The 22,944-nt window shown below is 36.3% G+C and overlaps 1 protein-coding gene and 1 long non-coding RNA gene across 3 annotated transcripts in view; one reads left to right on the top strand and one right to left on the bottom strand.

Annotated features, from left to right (window-relative positions):
* The window catches only part of GALNTL6 (polypeptide N-acetylgalactosaminyltransferase like 6), a 938,097-nt gene extending 920,446 nt beyond the window's left edge, over window positions 1-17,651 (bottom strand). Inside the window, exons 1-2 of one of the 2 annotated variants that reach the window (XM_019733270.2) lie at window positions 17,506-17,651; window positions 16,802-17,116 (exon numbers count right to left, since the gene is read on the bottom strand). In XM_019733270.2, coding sequence (XP_019588829.1) covers window positions 16,802-16,939 — 138 coding nt within the window. In that variant the 5' untranslated portion in view covers window positions 16,940-17,116; window positions 17,506-17,651. Of the gene's footprint in view, window positions 1-16,801; window positions 17,117-17,505 lie in introns of those variants that run through there. The other variant, XM_074338318.1, reaches the window with a different exon arrangement.
* Window positions 17,652-17,866: 215 nt separating this feature from the next.
* LOC141572720 (uncharacterized) lies at window positions 17,867-19,330 on the top strand. Its single transcript, XR_012498126.1, has 2 exons — window positions 17,867-17,968; window positions 18,258-19,330. It is a non-coding gene; the product is annotated as an uncharacterized LOC141572720 (long non-coding RNA).
* The last annotated feature ends 3,614 nt before the right edge of the window (window positions 19,331-22,944 follow it).

Raw genomic sequence — 22,944 nt, 5'->3', positions numbered from 1 at the left:
AAATATGCCTCTACCAAATAAAGCTTGTTATATCTTTTCAGGCTCTTGTAATTTTTTCCTAATCTCTTTCATAAGTTTTACCCTTGAATTTCTTCCCTGTCTCTCCCTTTTTTAAAATCTCTGCTACACAACTGCTAATTAAAACGAACACAGGTAAATCAAGGTAGACTTTTTCAAAAGGAGAGGAGCTGGTCAAAGAGGACCTGTACTAGAGAATGACTCTAACAGGCGTCTTAAGGCCTGAAGCATTGGAATTAAAATAAACCCCTTGAAACATACCAATCTACATCTCCAAAATGACTTATTTTATGAATCGTGCTGTTTAGTGCTCCCTTGTAGGTTGTATTAATTAACTCAACTACAAGCTTTTAAATAAATTAGTAAAGTTTGAAAAATAATCCTCTACTAAATTACCGCAGTAGCTCCTTGAATGTGAACATACACTGTGCCTGGACATTATACTAGCAAAACTTTTACTGCAGGTAGAGCCAACATTAGAGAAAGAGTAGATTCAAACATTATATTTTGTTGTTTATCTTACTGGCTTGTTTGAACATGAATATCTTCATTAAAGTTACTGGAGCCATACATTTCTTCAACAGCATACTAAGATGGCTACATGTTTGATGAAATCTCATTGTGATTTTCAGTATGAGGACCAGTCAGGTCTTGCATAATAGCATATGTACGCAGGACAATATTGACAGAATAAACACATATTAATGGAACCTTAATTCATGAATATGACAATAGTTTACTTTTTTATGTGAGTGAAACAATAGTTTACATTTTTATATTCATAGTTGTTTGATAATACATCCATGATACTTAAACATACATGCTGGGTTATGCATACGGTTATTTCTTTGTATAGGTATAGCACAGCTCAGATAAGTTCGATGCATAGAAAATGACTCATAATTATCACTCTTTATTCTTTCAAGAAATAGTTGTTGAGTGCCTAATTTGTGGTCAGGTGGTGCTAGGTCCTGGAATTAAAAAGTATAAAAAGAAAGACATTTCCTAACTGTTATTAACTTCCTGGGGCTGCCTGAACAAATTACTGCACACTAGGTAGCTTAAAACAAGAGAAATTTATTCTCTCACAGCTCTGGAGGACAGAAATCCAAAACCAAGGTGTTGGCAGGGTTGCACTACCCCTGGAGGCTCTAGGAGGGAATCCTTCCTTGTCTCTTCCAGCTTCTGGTGACTATTAGCCTTCCTTGGCTTTCTTGCCTTGTGGTGACATCACTCCAATCTCTGCCTCCATCTTCATACTTTATCTCCTTCTTCTGTCCATCAAATCTCCTTTAATAAGGACTCTTGTCATTGGATTTAGGGCCCAGCAGGATAAACCAGAATTGTCTCTGTATCTCAAGATCCTTAAATTAATTACATCTATAACAGCCTCTTTTTTCCAAATAAGGTACCATTCTCAAGTTCAAAGTGTTAATTAATACATGGATATATCTTCTGCGGGGCCATCATTTGACCTCTTACTAAGTTTAAGAAACTTATTAATAATTCAAATAAACTACCTAAACAAGTAGTTAATATATAGATGGATAAACTCTGTAAAATTAGGAAATACTTAGGTAAGGCACCAAACCCAAGCAGTGAAGATCAGGGAAAGTCTCCCAGAGAGAGAGTTTGAAGGAAAGCAAAAATTATCCAGGGAAAACTGAGGATAAAATATATGAAATTCCTGGAGGAGAAAGAATATGATATTCTCTGGAACCTAAAAGAAGTACACAGTGGTTGGAGCTTAAGGAGTCTTGGCAGTGAAGTAGTGAGCTCATCGAGGTGAGCTTACTATAGTAAAGCTGTATTAGACAAATTTGAACTTCAATCTAAAGGTCTGGGAGCACAGTGTGAGGGATATAAATGATAAATGTCTAAGTATTACTTTGTTTTATGCACCTGAAACTAATAATAAATAAAGAAATAAATAAACAAACAAGTAAATAAATAAATGTCTGGGAGGCCCATGGATAGATTTACAAATGACAATGGTCTGATCAGTGAAGCACTTTGAATAACCAACTCTGGCTGCTGTTGGGTGGATTTTAGGACAAGGCTTGAGGAAGGAATATCAAATTGAGGGTTTCTTGCATAGTCCAGTGAAGTGTTTATGCTGGTCTCAGGTAGGTTAGTGGCGATGGGGATAAAGAGATGTGGATGAATTCAAGGGAGATGTTTTAGGAAGAACCACTAGTGGTTAGCAATCGATTGAATTTGAGAGTAAAGATAATGAAGGTACCAATGATAACAAACACCTGAAGGGATGATGGTGTACTTCATTTAGATAAGAGACACTAAAAGGGGGGCAGGTGTAGGGAGTGGAAGACATTATGAGGGTCTGAGTGAGATGCCCCCACGGAGAATGCAGAACAAGAAATAATTATACAGACCCTGAAGAATATAACATTTTAAGGAAAATAACAGGGGTAGGAGTCTGTAAAGGACATTGGTAAATATGTTTGTGTATAAGTGGTAGTTAGATGGGCAATGGGGATAGGAAATCTTACATGGGAGTTTTCACAGTTTGAATCACTCTAAGTTTTCCTATTCAGCCTTATTTCCTGTTTTCCAACCTCTTCCTTCCTCAAGTCTTCCAACCTACCACTTCTTCTCAGACAAAGACTATTTCAGGTAAGATAGTGTTTCGTTAAATTCTATCAAGTAATATGACTAAGAGACTTGCTTTTGGAATGAACTGCCAAACGATTTCTGGTGACAATGGTGAAAGATGTTAACACAGATTAGAAGAGTTGGATTCAGTCTGAGAAGTGAAAAGTCAAGAATTGGATGCATCGTGTTTGGTTATTAAGAGATGGAGAGAGATAGGGCAGTAGCGAAAAGGCTGTGTGGCACTGAGGGACATTGTTTGTTCAGTTTTTGCTTTTTTCTGTTTTTTGTTTTTTGCTTTGCTTTTGCTCCCCGCACCCTTCCGACAGTGGGAGAAACCTGAAAGAGTTTAAATACTGATGTGTAGGATGGAACAGAGAGGAAAAGGCAGAAAATAAATGAATGAGAAGAAAAACTACTTCAATATGTGAAATTCCTAAAAAAAAAAAGTTGTGCTCCATAGTAGGGATAGAAGTTCCATATTTATCCTAAAACTAGGGTTATTTTCTCATATAGCAGGAGGCAAGTAGAGAACTGGGAAACAAGTGCGGGTACTTTTTCTGATTTTATAGCATGAAGTCTTCGCTCCTCCAATATGAAAATTCCATACTCTCAGTGCAGAATGGTGTCAGGCTACCTGCTGAACATGGTAACAGAGGTGGTGACAAGGGAGATTTGAGGAGAGGCGAGAAGGTTGGAAAAAGCAGCTTTGGAAAACACAGATGAGAGCTACGTAGGAAAGTGTAGAGTGATTCTTTACTGGTAGTTTTGGCTTCACTATGCGAGTTTTCACTTATAACTTACAAAACATTGTTTCTCTTGAGGTGACAAAACTAAGCAGTATTTAGTTTCCAATTGCATAGTTTAAAATAAGATGTCAGCTCCCAGTACTACAAACAAAACAATAGCAACAATAGCAACAAAGACCAAGAGCAGAAATCTTGAGTATAAAATCATACACATTTCAGTCATTGGAAATGCATTTAGGTTCAACAGAATATTTTTTTATAATGCAAAAAACTAAGTTTTAAAATGTTTCAAGTCTTTCATCCATTCTTAGGGCCAATAATAATTGATCAAATCAATCCCTATGTGAAATTTTTCTTCAATGAAAAAAATGCTCAACTTTACTAAATACATATTAGGGAAAAATCAAAACCACAATAGATACAGCTTCACACCTGTCAGAATGGCTACTATCAACAAGACAAGTAATAACAAATGTGGAGAGGTTGTAGAGAAAAAGGAACCCTCATACACTGCTGGTAGGAATGTCAATTGGTACAGCAACTATGGAAAACAACATGGAGGTTCCTCAAAAAATTAAGAATAGAATTACCATACAATCCAGCAATTCCTATTCTGGGTTTCTACCCAAACAATACAAAAACATTTATCTGTAAAGATATATGTACCCTTATGTTCATTGCAGCATTATTCACAGTGGCCAAAACAGGGAAAGAACCAATGTGTCCTTCAATAGATGAATGGATGAAGATGTGGTATATATACATAATGGAATAGTATTCAACCATAAGAAAAGAAGAAATACTGCTATTTGCCACAATGATGGATCTTGAGATTATTATGCTAAATGAAATGAATCAGACAGGAAAAGTCGAGAACCATATGATTTAACTCATATGTGGGATATAAAACTGAAAGCAACAAATGAACCAAACAAACAAAAATTCATATACACAGACAAAAGTTTAGTGGTTACCAGAGGGTAAGGGGAGAGAGGTGTTGGGAAAAGGGGATCAAATATATGGTGATGGAAGCACTGACTCTGGGTGGTGAACACACAATGCAATATAGTATAGATGATGTATTACAGAATTGTACACTTGAATCCTATATAATTTTACTAACCAATATCATCCTGATAAATATTTTATATATATGTATATATGTGTGTGTGTGTGTGTGTGTGTGTGTGTGTGTGTGTGTGTATTTCAAAGGGAAGAGGGAGGAGAGAAGGCTGAGAGAAGGAAAAATCATGCAAGAGAGGTTAAAATGATTCAGTGGCTTGTATTTCCATCCTTTGTTGAATATTATCCCCTTGACCTTTCTGATGCTTACTGTTCCCTCTACATTCCATATAGTATTTAGAACTCAATGTCTTTGCCTCAGAATGCTGAGGATCTTGCAGAAAATATAATTTCCTTCCCTATGTGAAAGAAACGTTGAAAGTTTCTACAAAACTTAAGTGGAGGAACAATCCCACCTCATAGTTGTTAATCTGACAGCTTTATGTCAGGCTATCTAAAAATGATAAAATTCACTCAGCTAGGGAATGAAAACATTTTCATCTTCCCTTGCCACCTAGTTTTATACAATTTTCCATTCCTCTGTCTTTCAAGCCAGTTCTTTTCTTGGAAGCACGAGAAGTGGAAGTGAGATAGCTCTTTCTTTGTCAAGTTACTCTACTCTGATCTCTAGCAGCATCAGTCTTGATTTTTCCAATTCTCCCTTACTGTCAGAAGCAACCAGAACAAAAAATTAAAATTCAAGTTATATAAAATAATAAAATAAAATATTCAACCCTGAAGACATTTTTAGATAATCTTCGTTGGAAGTTTATACTGATTTAATGAAACAATTTAAAAGATGTATTTTCTTCCTTGAGGGCAAAATACACATTGAGAAATCAACACTGTGTGGCGAGAACAGCACAGAAAATATGGGGGAAAGCTCGTCATAACGCTATTAGTTGCTGAGTGCATGTGCTGGGAAGAACTAAAGTCTGTGTTGCAATCTATTTTGCTTCCAATATGCAGGACTGTAGGAGCTCTTGGTTCAAGTTACAAAAACTTAAAATAACTACTATATTATTTTTAGATGGGCTATTACAAATACAAAGTGAAAAAGAAAAAAAATTTAAAGGTGCTGCAAATATTTTTTTGAAAACCTTTTAAAAATGCAAGCAAGTATATACATATAGCCTCATGGTGGGTCTATGAATAAAATGGTATAGAAACATACACTCCTTTTTTATACAGTCTCAATTCCCTAGAACTCTAACAGATAACAATAGCTAACACTTTAAAATTGTATTCTATGTACAATCCAGTTTTCCAACCATTTTATGCACATTACCTTATTCAACCATTACACCAACTCAACCCAGTAGGCTCTGTTTTTATACCCATTTTAGAAATGGGAAATCTGAGGCATAGAGAAGATAAGTTACTTGCCAACATCACACGCAAGTAATAGAACTGGAACTAAAACTAGGCAGCCTGGCTCAGTAATCTACACCCTTAACCACTGTGCTTATTTTCTTTTAGAGTTGAGTTAATATCATTTCTTGTGTTACTATGGCCTAGGATACTTCCAACGTAGTTTACTATATGGCAAGTTATATATAGTCCAACACTTTATTGGTAGAATAATCACTGCATGATCTTGAATAATTTTGAAAAAACAAACAAACAAACAAAACCAAACCTCTGCTTTTGCAACATAGGTCAGTAATATTACATATACCATGGATTGCCTGTAACTATTTAATAACAGTGTGAGGTGGTGTCTAGGACATGGTCAGAAATAATAAATACATGCTACCTTAAGTTTATTATTAATATATTTTATTACTACTTTTATTTTTATTGTTTTATCATGATTTTATTACTTTTATTATTCATATAGTATCTTGAAATTCTTGGCAACTTAATACTGCTCTATCCTTATCCTTGTAATAAATAATTGCTTAGCCCCCATCCCATTATCTACACTTAATCAATTTGTTTTCCCTTTGTTTTGTGTATCTGGTCATTACCTGAATGTATTTTGACAAGTACATTGTTGTCTTATCAATAAGGTGGACACCTAGTTTCTTGACATCTCCATTCAGTAATATAGTCTTCAATCCTCATTATAGGCTTATACATACTATAAAAAACATGTAATTAACTATCATTTACCTACATATTATGTCCATAATATATCTACATTGTTTCACACTTTATAGAACATTTCACAACAACTTAATTATCTCTCCAAATTATAATAGTAATACAATTGCATAGGGAAAATCTCACACCTCTCTGCCAGGAGGCACTCAATCTATTAAAATGCAGGCTCTAAATTTACCTTTTAGAGCCTAACAACCTATTCCACTTCTTTCTTTCTGCTTCCCCTCCACATACACACACACCTATCTTCATTGTCGTTAGGGACCCTACCCCCATTCTCTCAGTGCATCAGCCTTCTGGCTTCTGTCTCCTACAAACCAGGACCCCACATTCAGATGTTTATGTTAATGCCGACCCCACCAATACCTCTTATCTGTCTTAAAATAAAAAAGAAATATTTCAGTCATATGTTTAGTCTCTCCATTTCACCTTTTACAATTTTGTTTACACTTCTACAACTCTGTGTAACTACAATCAAGAGAGTACCTGGGACTAGTTACCAAACCCAATGACCCTTTGAAAGTCTTCACTTGCTTCCAACTACGTGGCTGTGAACACTGCTCATCATTTTCTCTTTTTATGAATCCAGAGTGTGTTGGCTGATATGTTGCCTCGGTGCCTTACTTAACTGTGAATTGAGTTATGAAGAAGAATCTATCTCAATGAATTGTTGGAGGATCAAGTCAGTAAATGCATAGGAAATTCTTAGGGCCACATAAATATCACACAATAACTGATGTTTTCTCTACTTCTTCCAAACTCTAAGTAATTAGGGCATACATTTCTTATAAAACAATTTAATCCACCCCTATAAGCGTCTACATGCCTTTTCTTAATTAATAGATTGTAAAATAATTGAAAACAGATGTATCTCTTCATCACTTATTTGCCTCAGGGTGTAGCACAGATTTGTGCACATATTTAATATATCTCTATTTTATTAATAATAAACAAATGGATAGTAGTATGTTTTATATGTTTTATTATATCTTTATTAGGGTCACACAACGTTAAGCTTATTTACTACCTTCAATGAATGTTCTAATAACTGAGAAAAAGGTAGTGATGCTATTTGTTAAGCTTCCCTTTTAATTAAATATTTACTATGTACCAAGCAATTTACATATATTAATCCAATTAGTTCTCTCTGCTACCCTTTTATGAGGTAATATCTGTGTTCACATATGAAAAATTGAGGTTCAAAGATGTTAAGTGACTGCCCAAGATGATGTATTTCAGTAAGTGGTGAGACCAACATAGGAACTTGAAGTATCTGTGCTTCCCTCAGCCTAATCCCAACCCTGTCTAATTTTGATTAGATGAAGCTCAATATTCACCGCCTATAAGAATGAAAGAATGAATCCCTGTCTCATGGTTCCTGAGACTATATCATATTCTTGTGTTTCTAAATGCTGCTGATACACATAGAAAATTCTACTTTGCAGTGCTTGTGTCTTTGTTTAATGAAAATCTTTTTCTCTCTCCAATTAACTAGTCAGAAAATTAAGAATGGGCGCAATGCGATATAGTTATTCTGTATCCCCTAACTCTACTGAAGGGAGTAGTAATTATATAAAGTAGCTTCATGATTTTGATAGTTTCTGCTGTGCTTTTTAACTTTTTTCTTCAGAATCATCCAATCCCTCCCATGACCAAGATTTAACCAACCACAAAAATAGTTCTCAATTGCTTGCTTGTAACTAACATAGACAAAATAAATGCCAACATGTGAACCATGGGCTTTATCTGAAACAGGGAATTTGATGGTCACTAAAAAGAAATATTGCTGTCTTTTGAAAAAAAATTATTCCATTAAAAACTTCAAAAAAAAACAAAAAAAAACTTCAGCGTGTGAATAACTTTGAATGCAGCATACCATTTTAAAATTATTTTTATGATAAGTGGTTATATGAAAAATAAAATTAAGAACCTGTCAAGGATTGGACCAAAAATTACAAAACAAAAGCCCTTTTATTTTCTAGACCCTGTTTTTTTTGTTTATTCGACAGTTTTCCCGCCCAGATTTGACACATCAGTGGCAATCCTGTATAATATTCATTGTTCTGCTGTGCTGTCCTGACATTGTCTTGCAAAGATAAGCCATCTGTAAATATTAACTAAACAAACACCAATCATTGTTAAAAGCAATGATTGCTTATAACTACTTCTACCAACAATAGTCTATATCCATTGCCCCTTATTATATGCAGTTCAACATACAAAGCATTTAGTCCTAAGTATAACACTACAAAAAAGGTATTATCATTTCCATTTGTCTTAAGAGAAAACTGACCTGGGTAAGATCGATGACTTGCTAAAAATGTGTTATAAAGTGTTAAGTGCTGGAACCAGAATTTGAACCCTGATCATTTGATTCCAGAGCCTATGCCCTTACATACTAAAGAGAACAAGACAGCATGGAAATTTTGATCTACCTCCTCAAATTAAGTTCAATTGGATTCTCTCGCTGGAGAGACAACCCAAAACAAGAAGAAGAAAAAAAGCCCAACTCACTGAAACTTGGGTGGCAGCGCTGACAATTTGGTTATTTTTAATAGGATAAAACATTTCAAAATGATTTATAATAAAATTCTGTCTGTGGCTTTCCAGACTTCAAGTCCTGAAATAACATTCCATGAGTATTTGAGTACTTGAAATACATTCAAAATTAACTTTCTCAGCACTCATTACTACTCCTTTTATTTTTTTTTTATTAGTTTTAGGTGTACAAAACAGTGTAATAGTCAGATATTTACACTCTTCACAAACTGATATCCCCCCCAATTTACTACCCCTCTGACATCTTATATAGTGTTACAATTTCACTGGCTATGTTTCCTACGCTGTACTCCACATCCTGTGATTACATATATCCACACACATGGTTTTATATATATATAAACACATACACACACACATATATATATACAAAATTATAGTTGACATTCAATATTATTCAACTTTAGCTTCATGTTTATAACACAGTGATCAGGCATCCACACAGTCTGTGAAGTGGTCTCCCTACTCCTTGCAACAAAGAACTGATAGCCACCTGCTGATAATATATAGAAACCACAAGTGTATCGATTATACAAGATCTGACAAGTAGGTTTGCAAAGTTTTTGCAACGATGTTGCTAACCTTTTTTGATATCAGAGGGATTATTCATTATGAATTTGTACCAACTGGACAAACAGTTAACCAAGTTTACTATTTGGAAGTGCTGAAAAGGCTGCGTGAAAAAGTTAGACGACCTGAAGTTTTCTCCAACAATTCACGGCTCTTGCATCACAACAATGCACTAGCTCACAAGGTACTGTCTGTGAGGGAGTTTTCAGCCAGTAAACAAATAACTGTGTTGGAACACCTTCCCTACTCACTTGATCTCGCCCCCAATGACCTCTTTCTTTACCTGAAGATAAAGGAAATATTGAAAGGAAGACATTTTGATGACATTCAGGACATCAAGGGTAATATGACAACAGCTCTGATGGCCATTCCAGAAAAAGAGTTCCAAAATTGCTTTGAAGGGGAGACTAGGAACTGGCGTCGGTGCATAGCTTCCCAAGGGGAGTATTTCCAAGGTGTGTAGCAATGAGGTGTGTAGCACTTTTCTTAGGAAGAGTTCGCAAATTTAATTGTCTGATCTCGTATTACCAGATAACAAGGACTTGCCCTATTTATAATCTGCACAACTCTAGCAGGCTAAATCTTTATTGCAATTTTCTCACTTGCTAAATATATGTAACTACAGATGCATTTTCTTTATCGCTCTTTCTACTTTCCTAGAATTATATTAATAACAATTAAATAATGCTTCAAACTCAATTGACTAACAACTTTTCAACTTTTTATGGATTCAAAGCAATGGAAAAAGCAAGAAATTACAAGAATATATATACATACACACACACACACACACAGAGGGTGCCAAAAATAATGTATACACATTTTAAGAAAGAAAAAAAAAGGTATTTAAATTATGCTGATGGTAACCACTTTGAGCACCTCTTGTAATTGCAGAAGTCAAATGTGACTTGTATTCATCTTTTGTTATCAGTATATATTGAGTATTGCAATTTTAATACAGGTTTTTCCTTTTTTAAAATGTATATACATTTTTGGTACCCTCTGTGTGTGTGTGTGTGTGTGTGTGTGTGTGTGTGTGTGTGTGTTAAAACAGTTGGGTGATTTGTTTTTTCTTTATAAGTAAAACCATGTGTGTGGATGTATGTATGTGTATATGTGTGTTGCTAAATAAGTATGTGAAATGAATTTAATTTGAGAGTACTGCTAATCCAGTCCACTTTTCCTTCATACTGCACTGGAAGTATAGAAGTTGGGGAAAACATTCCTGTGATTTACCTTTAACTCAAAATATACCTTTATTTTTTCACTTTCTTTCTAACCCCTGAGTTGGAGTTTGGTATAGTAACATAAAGCAGCATATTAGTGAGGAATAGCGATGGTAAGTGTGTCTCAAATGTTTGTGGGTGCTCTGTACCTTCACTTCAATCTTTAAATAAATCCAGTATATAGATATATTTGTGTGTGTGTGTGTGCCTGTGTAAATACATATCCTCAGTGGAAAATGTGGTTTTCATTTGTTCTTTTTTGTTGTTCACTGAAGCATTACAATTACATTTTGAGATCATTTAGGAATTGTTAGTTGTACGGTGTGACAGATAGAGGTCATAAGGAGAGCAAGTTATCCAGTTTATGAATGCATGTCTTTATCTTTACTGTCACCTTCAGATCCCCTTATTTCTTTGCACATTTGCACCTTTGCTTCTGTAAAGATACTTTTGTAAACACATATGTAAATATGAAGGAAAGGGAAGAACAACATGGTCATGTCAGATGGTACTAAGAGTCTGAAGTACCCAGGACTGACCTCATCATCGTAAGCAAGCCAAGCAAGTGAGAAACGACAGTGACTGCGAGATGGAACATCTCCAAACCTGACTTTACATGCTACTCACATTGCATAACACCTCTTCCTTATTTTAATGATCCCCTCCTTTAAGGTAATTCTTGATGTACCTTAGCTGGCTTTCATCTGCATATAAGCATTACAAGGGGTAACACAGTGAAAAACTTCCCTAAAGTTTGTCACGGCTACTCCTGACAAAACTTAAACTCACCGAACAAAACTCAATTCTCTTCCCTACATCACATAAACTGTCCAAATTGTCTCACCTTTTTCCCATACATATGCCAACAACGATTTGGTTTCTTTTATAGAGAAAATGCATAGGAGGTTAATCAATTCAGTACAGTATGTCCAACTCAGCAATAAGCAGGAGAAAAACAACTATGTCATTTTTTTACCAGATTGTGAATGGAAGACAGTGTTTCACACTGTCTCCCACGGGGCAAGGTGATGAACTCATCATGTTTCGATCTACTAGGTCACAGCAAATAATTAAGACACTTGTTACAGTTGTCTGTGTGGTGTGATCCTGTAACAAGTCAGAATGGATTTTCCATAAATTTAAAAAAAGGTCCTTAAAGCTCTAATTTAAAATCTACATCTTAGCTAATTAAGGACAGTATGGCTCAAATTAATGCATCATTTCACTTCTAGTGTGTTGGTAATGTACCATCCTGAGTGCAGGAGAGAAATCCTTTGTATTTCACTTCTGTCCTTAGCTACTCCAGTATCTAAGGTGTTTGCTGCCAAAGGAACACAGACACACTCTATAGCTTTAGTGAATATCATAACAAAGGGAAGCATGTTTGCACACACTGGGTACCAATTATCTGACTTTTTCCCATCATAAAACAAGTTTGAAATACCACATGAAAAAAACGTTCTTAGCCAAAAGGAAGAATCCTCCCAAAGTGTGGAGCTGACTAACATTAGAGAGTTGACCAAAGATGTAGAGGAATGTCTTTCAGGACAGATTTTTTTTTTCTTTTTTTTTTTCCTATGGAGGTTAAGTCTCATATCTCCCACATACAGCTTACATGTGGAGCTGACTAAAAACAAAATATCACTTCAGAATATTTTCCATATCCAAGATGTGATCTCAGGACTTTATGTATCTTCTTATGTGGCACGCATGATTAGCCCTATTTTATAAACAGAAATTCTGAAGTACAAAGAAATAGGTTCTAGAATTTAGAAGTGACTTGAGTGTCTAGTTTTTGTTTGTTTTGTTTAATGTGGTAAAGAAATGAGGCCAAACATAAGTTTCTAAAATCGTTCAGAATAATTCTGAAATTGCCTTTTTTACAATTCTGATATTTTGATCCTAGTTTTTAGTGCAAAATTTTCAAAAACCTCTTTATATCCTGAATATTCTTGAATTATTTCTACAACTCATATTGTTTACAACTTAGTTGCTAATCAATTTTAAAGCTACTTTTTAAAGTATTCTCTTTAATGCATTTAAGAAAAGTGTTTTGGAGTAGTTTTTATTTACTTATACTTGCATATATTAATATTAAAGTCGTTTTGCACTAAAACATTGCTTTGTTTTAATTATCATCCTAATGCACAGCTTAATTAAGACCTAAATATATAACTTGAATTCAAATGTAGCTGAATAGCAGAGTAGCTATTCAGTCTTTTAAATAAATGAAATTAAGACTTACTAGACAATAATCACATAGTAATCATCCTCAGCTACATATCATATTCCTTATCAATACATTCTTTTTCTAATATAAATATATATTACTAAACAGCATAAAGGAGACAATTATATCATCCCAATAGTAACAAAACGTGACAAAATTAATTCAACTGAAAATAATGTATGCCAGTTATGATTGATCATTTAATAACATCTAAAAAATAACTATAAAATATTTTGAATGTTTATAAAACCGTAAAAAAATCTCAAAAGCTTAATATTTATCTCAGTAACTTGATTCCAATTTTGCAGAGCCCAAACAATTAAATGTGGTTTTTTTTATTGCACGATCGAAATAATTTTTTCAATCCTCTTTGGATGTACCATGTTTCCCCGAAAATAAAACCTAGCCGGACAATCAGCTTTAATGTGTCTTTTGGAGCAAAAATTAATACAAGACCAGGTATCATGTCATATCATATCATATCTTATCATATCATATCATATCATACCCGGTCTTAAAGTAAAATAAGACTGGGTCTTATATTAATTTTTGCTCCAAAAGACACATTAGAGCTGATTGTATGGCTAGGTCTTATTTTCGGGGAAACACAGTATAAGGGAAAAGAAAAACTTTCAGATAAAGAATTTGGGAATTTTTAATTCATATTTTTTTCTTTTCTTTATCATAGATGGAACAAATGTTTAAATATCATGGGACTTCTAATGCAAAATGACAAATACAAACAATTAATTTGTAATAGTATAGAAGACATGGGAAATGTATACAATATTAAACCACGAAAATTAATAAACTCAGTTTTGATCATTGTTTTCTGCTTTGTCTCCCTTTAATTTATCTAAGATTATATAATAAATACTATTTATACTGGATAGTATATAACTATGAGTGATATACTCTGATAAAATACAAATTAAGAGTATTTAAAAAGTATTAGCCATTCTATGATTTTGAATTTCCACAAATTAAAGTATTTCCCTGAAACCAAGAAGAATTTTCCTGAAATTCAAGCACTAAAAACAGTGAAGGTTTTTTAACTCTAGTGACCACTGCCATGCCACACTGAAAACCAGAACTGCTATTTTACACATCTGCTGTAAAAATAGACCACTCATTTGGGCATGTGACTTGTTTTGAATAGCTTCAGTACTTATTGCTGTCAATGCCTCAATCAGCACATAATCCTTAACCTCAGCATTTTACAACTTGGTGATAAATATAGTAAAAGATGGCTTTTGAAGAATATTTAGCAATTCATCAAGAAAATGTCTATTTAAAATAAATTGCTAAATTCATATAACACATTACCAAATAGTCAAATTATATGCTTCAATAGAAAACCTTTGTATTCAGCTGACTTACTAACGTTGGAATATAGATAAATTAGCAAAATATTACATCACAGTAATAAGCATGTTTAATTCATCACTGCAAGTCACTTTTTATTTGGTCAAGAGAACATATATCTTATATACACATATATATGTATATATAGATATACAGATACAACTTTGTTTACTTAACTGATATTTATATAACGATGTCAACATATCCTAATTTTCTTTCCAATTATATTTAATAATGGAAAAAACCAACAAAATCTTATCTTTTTCTATTTTACAATGAATTCTTTCAGTCAATGATTAAGTTCTACCTTTTTAACTTTATTTAGTATCTATAAGAAAGCATTAATTTTAAAACCAGTATTTAGACTAAAAAATACTAAAGTACATGATTGACATTCATTTTATGACATATTACTACTAACTTTTCTTTATTCTTGGTATCAAAACTGTTACAAAGGATTAGTAAAGTGGAATGTCACAAGATATTCATCAATCTAGCTACTTAACAGCACATGAAACTTTGAGAAAAAGCTCCTTCTCTTGCCATTTCATGCCTTTCATACCCATTAATTTATTACGTGGTATTAAGTATCATTTACTACAAAAGAACCAGAAACAAGGAAACAATTTTTTGAGATTATAATGACAAGTCAAGAGAGTTGATTTGCCATATTTTATATTTTTATGACTTTAGAAATACAAATTTCTCATTAAGGGTCAAAATCAATAGAGCCTGTGTGAAACTTGTAAATATCTCATTAATAAGATTAATTAGCATTTAACGTTAGCTATGCCAGCAAGTATTTCAGATGGTTATTGTTAATTGAATTAGCAAAATTCAAAATAATCATTTTGTTTTCATTATTTTATCAATATTGGAATGGGAATTTTACATAACAATGCATTAACTACTAATGTTAATAAAACCTCATTTCATATCAAGGGTTGGAGAAATAAGCAATCTAAATAGGAAAAAAGTTTCATATCTACACTGCCCCTCTACTTTTCTTCATTGGAATGACAAAATCAGAATATACTTTAAATCAAACTTACATCCCTATTAGAATGAATGACACAGATCAACAACTAAATGAAAATATGTCAGCATTTTCCCTCAAAATTCCAATCCATCAAAAATCCATAAGCATCTTGTTATCATTAAAGTTTGGCAACTGGTAATGATTACATATCATAATGAAAAAGCACATTACTTACATATACTTCACAACTAACCACGCACTGTGCAAAAAGGAATTTAACTTTGTTAAGTATAAGAACAATATTTAATTACCATTACTATATATTGTTGTTGTCCACAAATGGACTAATGAAACACTTTCTATGTGTGGAAGGCACATGGTGTTCATGGGTGATGACCCTTGAAATTAAGAATATTAATATTCCGCGGTGATGCACAGGACTAACTGAAAAAGTGTTATATCAATATCATGAGGGACGCTACATTCTATTATTGAAAGTTTAATTACAGAAGCTGTTTTATTCATTAATAAACAAGGAATGCAGCAACATTGAATTTCATCAACGTTTTGTGAAGGCTGTTTTGCATTATTGCTCACCAAGAAAGATAGCTATTTTGATCCATGTTAAGTCATGAGCGATGCATGTACTAATGGATTGCATACTAAATAAAAAAAAAACACTCCACACTACAGGGTGTTTTGGCTATGGAGGAAAGCTTTTAGCAACAAACTGTTATCACCAGACTGTGAAACTAAATGGACATGCTTAATAACTCTGCCTGTATACCCCACCACCCCACCTTAGCAACAGGGGAGACGAAACGGAGACTTTCAAGTTTCCACAGGGTAAAGAGCTGTTGCTAAGCAAAAATAACGACCAAAAAATATAGAAAATTGTAGCTTGTTTTTTGATAGTTACTTCACAACTTTAATGATTTAATTGGCGCAATTCAATATACATACCCACACCAGATAAAAGGGAAAAACAAATCTCTGTCAGAAACTTGTACCCACTCCCACATGCCACAAATCAGCAGTTACCTTTTATCCACCTCAAGCCAAAAGCAATCTAAAGACTAACTGTGAAAATTTATCTTTTCTTCCTGACCCCTCTTATCCTCCTTCAGCAGTATTTTTTAAATATATTTCACAATGTCATTGACTAGGATTTTAAAACAACTACTTGCTTAAACCCAAAAATATCCAGTGTATTGTAATGCCCTATAAAGACGTGGGGAGGGACCCAAACCTATCCCCACATACTTCCTGTGTCCCCGCGGGTCGCATGCCTTACCAGTGCTGTGATCTTTCTCTGCGTGGTACTTACCTGCTGCTCCCCGGGCTCCGGAGATTTCACCAGGTGCTTATCCTTGTATAGAGACCAGAGACCGATGTTGGGCAGGAATATTAAAGCCACCGTGAATAACAAAGTCATCTGCAGAAATCTCTTCTGTTTCCTCTTCATTGCAAATGACAACACAGAAGAAAAGTTAACGGAGATGGTTCCCTGACAGCTTCTTGTGTTTAATGCAAAAGTCCTTTCCTTTCCTTTCCCCTGCGAAGCACCAGAAACTGAGGAGCAGCTAAAAACTTTTGTTGCCTGCTCAGCACCAATCTGCACGATTCAGAGGGAGTTGGGCATCTGCAGAACAAACGCACAGTTACTTTCCCCTCAGAAAACTATGACGAAGGCATTATCTATTGGCTTAGAAGTAAATGACTAGAGTGAGGAAATCATTAAGCCTATCGACCTCCGTTAATATAAAGCAATGGAGTAAATACGATTATTTCATAGACTAATCGTAAGTTACGAAAGTCGATAGCATGCTACTTAAGAAAACGGGAGTTGGGGTGTTTTTCCCCTTAACGTGGAGCGCTGAGTTGGGAGCAGCGGGTAAGTAGCTAGAACTGCGTGGGAGGAAGCGGCTCAGCCCCAGCAAGTGTCAGGAAGTGTCTGCTTTTGACATTGGAAAGTCACCTTACTCATCTTCCCTCCTCATCTCCTGCTGTGCTCCCCTAGGGATAACCCACCTGAACTCAAGTTCAACTGGCTCCGATGGCAGCGTGCTGGTGGGCTCCAGGGGGCTGCAGAGACACGGGATCCAGGGAGAACTCCTGGTTGGATAGAGGTGCACAAAGTCCTAGATGTCCAGGCGCTGTCTCAATGCTCCTCGGCGGGCAGAGGCTCGGTGCCCGGGAACCTCGGGGGAAGGAGGCTACAGATGTCAGCGGAGTTCAGCCAGGAGGTGGAGGCGCGGACCTTTCTCCTGCGCAGCCCTCGGAACCTGATCCTCCGCGAAATGAGAGCTCTGCCCATCAATCTTTTCCCTTCCTTTGGTGACGCTCTCATGCTCTGCTGTTCATGTTACCATTCTTTTCCCGCAACTGAACGAACCCAGAGAAACGTCACCAGCACCTAAACGGCACTGTCTTCAATCTCCCCTCCGGGGAAAGGGACGGAGGACGGCTACACGGAGTCTGAGCTGGGATCGCAGTGAGTGAGGGTGCTGGGGAGGGTGAGCAGACCGCAAAGATGCGACTCGCTCGTCCCCAGCCGCCCACTCCTCTCTCGGTCGCCTGCCTTCTGCCAAGACAACGCTGGTGTCGACCACGTGCGGGAGCCCGGGAAGGGAGGGCGGGCCACCTGGAGGGGGTGGGCAGTTCTTCCCAGCTTCCAGGTCCTATATAAACAAACCTTGGGCGAGGAAGAAGAGGAGGCGAAGACGCCGCTGGAGTAGGACTTGAAGCTCCCAGCCTACGCGGATACTCTCTTTTCCTGCTAGGGCTTTTGGGGGCAACTTCGGACCGGCAGAGACACCAGCTCCCTTGCTCATCTCACCCAAAGGGCGCCAGGCCAGAGATTCCGGAGGAAAAGTCGCTGGCTGCTTGCGGATCTGCTCCGGATTCCTCCATGGTGCGGACCGGAGCGCGGCGAGCCGGTGTGCAGCGGCGGCAGCAGGCGGCAGAGGAGAGCCCGGGCAGGTCCCGCCGAAAGGGGATTCCCTGAGCCTCCTGCCCGCCGCTCAGGCCAGGTACGTGGTGAGAAAGGCGGAGGAAGAGGATCCCAAAGCGAGGCAGTGCTGAGGCTCAGGGTTCTCAGGCAGCAGTTTCCAAAGCGACACCGTGGAGACCCTGGGCGGCTATACTTGGGTCTGCAAACACCCGGGGCCCAGGGTTAAGACTTGACAGTGCCACTTCACTACCCCCCCCCCCCATGATCGTCCACACCCGCTCTCCTTCCTTATCACTGAAAGGGCTACCTGTCCCCCTCACCTCCCCCACTCCTCCCATGACACCCGGAAACATGTGGGGATCCAGCTGAGTCTGGCAGAACGGAGTCCTCCCTCTCCCAACATACAGATGCACCAACGCCTCTGACCGCACACGCACGAACCTGTGGCAGTCTCTCCAAGAGACCTGCGCGCCTAGCACCATGCACTGGGTCCTCTCGGAATCTGAGAGCTCATAACTCCGGAAGGAAGGGGGACTTAGATGAGGCGACAGACATGCGTGCAGTGCCCGCCGAATCAGCCTGTGCAGAACCAAAAAGAAACGCCATGGTCATCTCTTTGTTACAACCTACATGTGATGCCCACATGCTTGCGATGGACGGGACTGTGGGCTCCAGCAGGGTATTTTCTCTTCCTTCCTCCCTCTCCATTTTTCTCCCTCCTTCCTTGTCTCCTCCCCTCCCTCTGACTCCCACTTCTACTCTCTCTCTCTCCGTGTCTCACTTGAAAAAGACACAGATTTGAGTGAGCAGAGGTATGCCTTCGACTCCTCACATTATAATTTTTAAAGGGATTTGAACATTATATATTGGCTGTGAGACTGCATGAATAAAGCTTTGTGCAGAAATATTTGTTTGTGAATCACTTGCATTTCAAAAAAGTATATAAACACATTTGATAAATGTTTGTGAATGTATCCTTTATGCAAAGACCAATTGCCTATAAATTTTACACAAGTGCAACTTCAGAATCTAGAGAGCAAGAGGCATAATGCCTTAGCATGCGTACACACACACACACACACACACAGCCTTTTGTACTCTGAATTTTTTAACCTCGTTTTTCTCTCTTAGCAAGTGCAGTTCCTAAACGTAGAAATGTGGATTCTGGGAAGCTACACACCCAAGAGAGAGTTTGCTGGGAGGACTGTTTGGTCCTCAGTGATAGGTGTTTGGAGCTTTGTTTAAATACTCTTCAATATTTTCTCTTATAGTTATTCACACTTCAAAAGTAAAAGAACTCAAAAGTGCATTTGGAAGTAAAAAAAAAGAAAAAGAAAAAAAAAGAATCCTTCACATTTTAAATAATAAGAAGTTCTCCCTACCTTAAAAAAATAAAGTCCTAGATCACAAATGGACATATTATCTTTCCACTAACTACATCCAGGATTCAGATTGAATTGTGCTTCATTATTGTTACATCAGTAAATAATCTTTCAATGATGTGCAGTCCCATCACGTTGTCAGTTACAGTGGATGGATATAGTAACTGTTACCTCCCACACCAAGTACATGCAGGATACATGGTAGACAGTGGATGGAGACAGTGGATGGAAAAAACTACACTGCTTTTACAGTGTAGTTGCAGATGATCACTTTTGTATTTTTCTAGCTGTTCAATTTATTTATTTGATTGAGATCATAATTTTCCTTCAATCTGGCCTTCTTTCCACATTTACATTTCCAACAGATAACAATACTTCTAACTAAATTGATATTTTACAAAACAAAAACAAAAATAACCTCTATATGACCGTTAATGCCTTTGTTGGGATAATCCAATTAAAGGCATGCATACACACACACACACACACACACACACAGATTAAATTGGTTATGAATATTGGTTTAATCAAAATCATTATATCTTTAAAATGTATCTGATATCCAAAGCCCCCTTCTTATCCCCTTTTGCTCCTCCATTTTGTTACGATTCAATGGGCAACCTCAGGTAATGAGTCTCATGTGCCTAGCAATGTGTTAATAGCAATGGGTTAGTAGGTACACAGAAAGAAAAGAGCAATACTTGTGACCTTGAATAACTTACAGTTTGGTTGAAATTCAATTGAAAGGCAAAAGGAATAAAATACAAAAACTCAGCTGTTTGTACTAACCTTTAACTTAAGCCAAGCCTAAATGCTACCTTGAAAGAAGCAGAAGGACATTGCTTTAGTTATCACTCTACTTCAGAATTTCATGACTTAAAACAACTATTTGTCTCTTACAATTCTATGTATTTGAATGGGCTCTGCAGGGTGGTTCTGCTTCAGGTGATGTAGGCTGGGACCTGGGGGTTCAATATGACTGGGCCAAGATGGCTCCCTCGCGTGCTGGCAGTTGGAATATCATATGGGGCACTCAGTTGGAGCCCCTCAGGTCTCCTTTCCATAGCCCCTCCACATGGCTTGAGCTTCTCCCCACATGATGGTTGGGATCCAACAGAGAACTTCCCAAGAATCAGTGTTCCAAGAGGGAGAAAATAAAAATGGCCAAGTTCTTTCAAAAGCTTAGAATAAGTACAGCCTCAGTTCTGCAATAGTCATAGGACTAGCCCCGATTTGAGGGTTGGGGGTCAGAGTAGGGGGATATAATTGACATATCAATGTAAAATTTGAGGAAGAATGTGTGGCCATCTTTAATCCACTATGGGTATTTAAAGGCATATAGATAGGAATTCATACACATGGCTTCCCCAGATTAGACAGGTGCATAGTGGGGAATAATGGGGAAAGGATTTCAAAGGTTGAGTCAAATTATTTAATTACTGCAAAGACAATGAATAGATCTTGTTTTAGTTTAAAAATAGATTTATTACTTCAATTTTCAGTTATAAGATAAATAACTACTAGCAATATAGTGTACAACAGGATGACTGCAGTTGACAATATTGTGTAATATGTAGAAAAAAGGCTGTTAAGAGCCTACATTCTAAGAGTTCTCATTACAAGGAGAATTCTTTTCCTTCTCTTTATGTTGTATGTATGAGATGATGGATGCTAACTAAAGCTATTGCAGTAATCATTGTAAAATGTAGGTAAATCAAACTATCATGCTGTACACCTTAAACTTATGCAGTGATGGATGTTATTTCTCAACACAACTGGAAAACAGGTTAATATTTAAAAAAACAAACTGATAACATGATTTGAAATTAATTTGAAAGAAAAACATTTACTCATGATTTTTCTACCTTAACAAATATTTTAAAACTTACTGGTTTAAAACTTTATATATGAAAATATAATACTGGGAGAAAGTCATGTTTCATAAACCAAAGACACAGGCATGAGATCATAAAGATAATGTGTCTAGAAACGGAGATACATTCCATTCCTCTTTTATCCAATAATGATGTCTGGAATATGAAAAATCATGAAAGATTTCACTCTGAATAACCTACTAAAATACTTTGTTATTAGCCTACAATTTGTTTGAATATATTATCTGTTCCTTTCTCTCTTTCTTCTCCTTCTGGTATGCCCATTATTCTTATATTGCTCTTTCTAATGGAGTCAGAAAGTTCTTGTAGAGTTCTTTCATTTCTTTTAAGTCTCAAGTCTCTTTCTTCTTCCATCTGTGTAATTTCCAGGTTTCTATCTTCGATGTCACTGTAAGGGGGGTGGGGGGTGGGAGATGAGGGTAATGGGGGATCAAATATATGGTGATGGAAGGAGAACTGACTCTGGGTGGTGAACACACAATGGGATTTAAAGATGATGTAATACAGAATTGTACACCTGAAATCTATGTAATTTTACTAACAATTGTCACCCCAATAAATTTTAAAAAATAAATAAATAAATAATTTTTTTTAAAAAAAGGTGTTTGCAATTAAATGTGGCACAAATTAAAAAGTGGCAAATGCTAAAAGAAAAAGAAGGGTATTTCTTCTTGGACTAAATATTTTCCAACTGGACAAGTTCTTTATGTTGTTTAAACTCTTAGTAATCAAATTTACCTCTAGACATGTTTGTTCCTATACTAATAGAATATACCACAATTTCAATATATTTTTTCCCTATATATTTAGCTATAAGATGTTTATGTAGTACTTACTATATGCCAGGCAGTTATATAAAACTTTGTTAAGCATTAATTTTTAAATAATCCAATTATATAGGTTCTATTATTATCTCCACTTCATAGCTTAGAAAAATAAGGCAAGGAGACGGTAAGATTTTTGCCCAAATAAATGCTATTAAGTTAGGGCAGGAATTAAAACCAGGCATTTGCTCCAGGTTCCAGACTACAGTAATCCAAAGAAGACTGCATTTTGTATCAGAGCGATAGCAGTGGAGGCGATGAAAAGTGGTTAGACTCAGAATATTCTATGTTCTATAAAACTGCCCTGAATAGTTGTTGGGATGAATGTGAGGTGTAAGAGAAAGAGAGAGCCCAAGATACTCCAAGTTTATGGTCTAAGCTCTTACAAGACTGGATCTGTCTTTTACTGAGATAGG

The sequence above is a fragment of the Rhinolophus sinicus genome, linkage group LG07 (genome assembly GCF_036562045.2).
Source record: "Rhinolophus sinicus isolate RSC01 linkage group LG07, ASM3656204v1, whole genome shotgun sequence".
NCBI classification, from domain to species: domain Eukaryota; kingdom Metazoa; phylum Chordata; class Mammalia; order Chiroptera; family Rhinolophidae; genus Rhinolophus; species Rhinolophus sinicus.
Note: the sequence above shows the minus strand (reverse complement) of the source record. Positions and strands in the feature narration are given on the sequence as shown.